The sequence below is a fragment of the Aspergillus ambiguus genome, assembly GCF_047715705.1.
Source record: "Aspergillus ambiguus strain CBS 117.58 unplaced genomic scaffold BDV59scaffold_78, whole genome shotgun sequence".
Lineage (NCBI taxonomy): Eukaryota > Fungi > Ascomycota > Eurotiomycetes > Eurotiales > Aspergillaceae > Aspergillus > Aspergillus ambiguus.
The window spans coordinates 30216-33625 of NW_027395591.1; the positions used below are offsets into that span (position 1 = coordinate 30216).

Here is a 3410-nt window from a genome sequence, read left to right on the forward strand (position 1 = left end):
GCCATGGCAACGACGGCGATGGTGCCAGGGATGTGGAAAATAGTTTAATAGCGGAGGCAACTGTTTATAAGATGGACTCATATTACAGCACAGGAATCCTTTGAGGTTCAAGCAACGTAAACACAACAGAGACATGAGGTCATGCAGCAAGCGGAAACGCAAATGTAAAAAGAGCACCAAGCACCTGAAGAAAGGAAGGAAACGCTGTAGGCTACAGCAAACAGTCGACTTTTCAGCGAACACGTCCCGCCAGTCTCCACAACAAGCCTTCCCTCCACATCGTGATGATACAGGTGAGGATTGAATTCCACTGGGGATTCCTGTACCAGTCAAAAGTTGCATACCAGGAGCCCCCAATAAGTATGCGGAGTACCTCTCCAAACCATGCTTTGTTGCAAGACCAAGAGAATATGGACGAGCCCATCCGTATTAGGCCATGTACTGTGTACTTCAAAACTACCCTAACCACAACTCAGCTGCCAACCTACATAAACGGGTGCATATACTGCTATACCTGCAGACTGGGCTAAGCTCATGCAGGAAAATTCTCTGTAGCTCGTTTCAAAAACTGTAGGACACGGGAATATGTCTGCTGTAACCGTGTTGTACTGGTTACCCTTGGGGGGAACAGCATGGTCCTCGATGGGAAGAGGTTGTGAGCCTGAAAAGTACTATTCAGCTGCAACATGGGCTACACAGGAGGATCTGATAAAGAAGCACAGGGAACTGTAGGTGAAGCTCCCGCAGGCTTTTAGGTATCCAGAGAGGTTGGTCGAAATACATTATTGGCATTCTTGAAGTGTCTATGACCGTATTCGGGGCAAATACACAATGAACCAGGAGCGTACCAAGGGCGACCAAGAAGGTATTATTGAAGTGTACTACGTTTGGGAACCGATACAGGTGATTGTATTGTTCGTATGGATGGCCAAAGAAAGTGTCACAAACAGGAAAACCCCTGGAATACTACTGTAATGTACTGCCTAAGGTGCCTATTTAAGCGGTAGGTAGATACTAAGTAGGTAGGCAACTTTTGGTAGCTGAACGGTACCTTCGGTTTTTCCAAAGTGGCACGGTGAGATGAAACGAAGCAATAATAATCACCCAAGCGATCGGTCAAGGTGCGTTAATCAAAGGCTTTGAATATCCATCACCTTAGGCGAATCATTGTTTGTCTCCCTTCATTTTTTCGGGCTCCTCGATCGACGGCGATGATGGACTAGCGATCTGCACGGGTTTTTCCGCTCGGCTTCTCTCGTTGTGCTTGAGAATTTGCTTAATCTGTTGGATACCTCCATCCACCAAGGGAAAAATAATGGCAACTAACATAGTGCCCCAGAGCCAAATGATTCCGACTACTACCCACGCAATGAAAAACTACACCAAATTAGTTGGATCTTTGATAAAATTGGATCAGTGTAAAAAAACTTACCCCCTTGCCAAAATTGTAGTGTGATCCATACATTGGGAGCGGCCAAATCACCCAGTGGCCGAGGAACGTTGCAATAGAAGCGGAAGGCCGCAATACAGCCCCATCTCCTTAATTCATGTGACTCAGAGGGCGATTTTCTGCCGTACTCCAACTGACTACCATCTATAACATCAGAACATTGAGTCTGGGCTGTATTCAAGTCACTCTGCGGACCTCCCAAAACTAGCCTTTCCTTTCTGAAGTCATCCCAATTGTAGTTTTGTGGATGGAACAAGGTAATGATGACCGAATAGAGGATTGGGGAGAAGCAAGACACGACGGTGCCATAAACACAAGGCAGTATCTGGCCAGTAGTCGTGACCGTTACAGAGCCGTAGAAGTGTTGAGCAGTCCCTAACCATACTCCGATCCCCGTTGCCATGCCAAGTATAGGCGAGAATATAGCTGCAGCTTTACTTTGTTGATGCCAAAGTATAGTGAATGTCATGGGAAAGATCCCGGGACAAGTTACCACGCCTAAACCGTTAGAAGGGACGTAGTTGTTCGTAAGAATACCAATTAACGACTTACCAAGCATATACAACGTCCATCCTAGGTCAATCCCCACGTAATGCAACATTGTGCTAAACCCAGCACTGAATGCTGCAAAAAATATCACTCCCATATGACTTGCCCGGATAATATCCTGGTCTGACGCACTCCTTTTAAAGTATTCGCGGTAAACATCGAAACTTAGAATTGAATTGACCGCTATAACCTGCGCAGATAAAATAGAAGTAACCGCCATGAAGGTAATCAGAAGAACCGCTACCGCTCCTCCTTTACCTGCGATGGTGAGGGCTGCGTATGGAAGCACAAGACCGTTGCTGACCTCTGTTGAGGTCATCCTCTAATATAGGTAAAACATCAGATGTAGTTACTGTGCTGATGTTCCGGGATATACTCACTTGTGGATATGTTGGAAATATCGGTTGATTTTCAAGACCAAGTGCCACAGAACTCATAATCGTACCCAGCGCCCATGGAATAGCGAAATAGGCAATACCGCCAATTGTGTAGCCAGGAACTACCGATGAAGGCGCCGCTGAGAATACTTTAATATAGTAACTCGTATCCATCTACGCTCGTCAGTTTTTTTGTTGGAATAATCCGGAAGATTACATACGATGACCAGACCAAAGTTAGAACAGATATGAAGAACTCCGAAAAGAATCCCCTGCACGTTTGTCAGAAGCCTGTGCTGTGAATATTGATCCTTGTCTTTACAAACCCCTTTCGATGTCATGGTTAAATACACTCCATCATGGTTGCCCGACACGGGGTGGCGTCGACCTCCTGCCTGCACAAGATCATAGAGGTTACCGATAGACCCAACAGCCTCAAAGGTAAAGGCCTTTATGGAAAAATAGCAAGCAATTATTAGAATGATTGCCGTATGAATATAATCCGTAATAAACCTAGATGGGTCATTAAGTAGTGGCTTTCCCCATGTTTGATACTAACTCACGTTGCTTTGATACATCCTACGAAGGTGTAGACAGTTACCCCTACGGGTAGAAGAAATGTTGCAGCAACAATATGCATACCGGTCCTTCGACATTAGAATGGAGGTAGGCTTGGATCGAGCCATACTCACATGGCGGAAATAACAGCAGCCGCACCAAGCAGCATATTTGCACATGCGAATATGTTATTTATCAAGCAAAGGATCATGAACACTGCATGGGCAATCCGGCCTGGAACGTATTAGCCAGTCAATCTACCCCACTCATAGTGCAGTGGACTCGCCATATCGAATTCGCACCACCTCAAGGGAGGTATGTGCCTGAATTTTTCGCTTGCAGGATATACCCAAGAGAGCGAAAAACACAATCATTGGGCTGCACCCCGCTGCAAACCAAAAGGGACCTGCCACTCCGTAATCGTAACCGACGAAATGATATTTTAGGACAAACTTTTGCTTCTGCATAAACAACTA

General features: G+C 45.7%; 1 protein-coding gene across 1 annotated transcript; it reads right to left on the bottom strand.

Annotated features, from left to right (window-relative positions):
- Nucleotides 1–1164: 1164 nt before the first annotated feature.
- Nucleotides 1165–3401, bottom strand: BDV59DRAFT_196959 (sodium:solute symporter family protein; the record flags this gene model as incomplete). The annotated part of the gene is made up of 9 exons (XM_073692809.1): nt 1165–1377; nt 1433–1539; nt 1589–2321; nt 2380–2550; nt 2598–2648; nt 2703–2889; nt 2940–3023; nt 3069–3168; nt 3221–3401. 9 exons carry the CDS (start codon nt 3399–3401, stop codon nt 1165–1167), a joined length of 1827 nt encoding a protein of 608 aa, XP_073542595.1.
- Between the last annotated feature and the right edge of the window lie 9 nt (nt 3402–3410).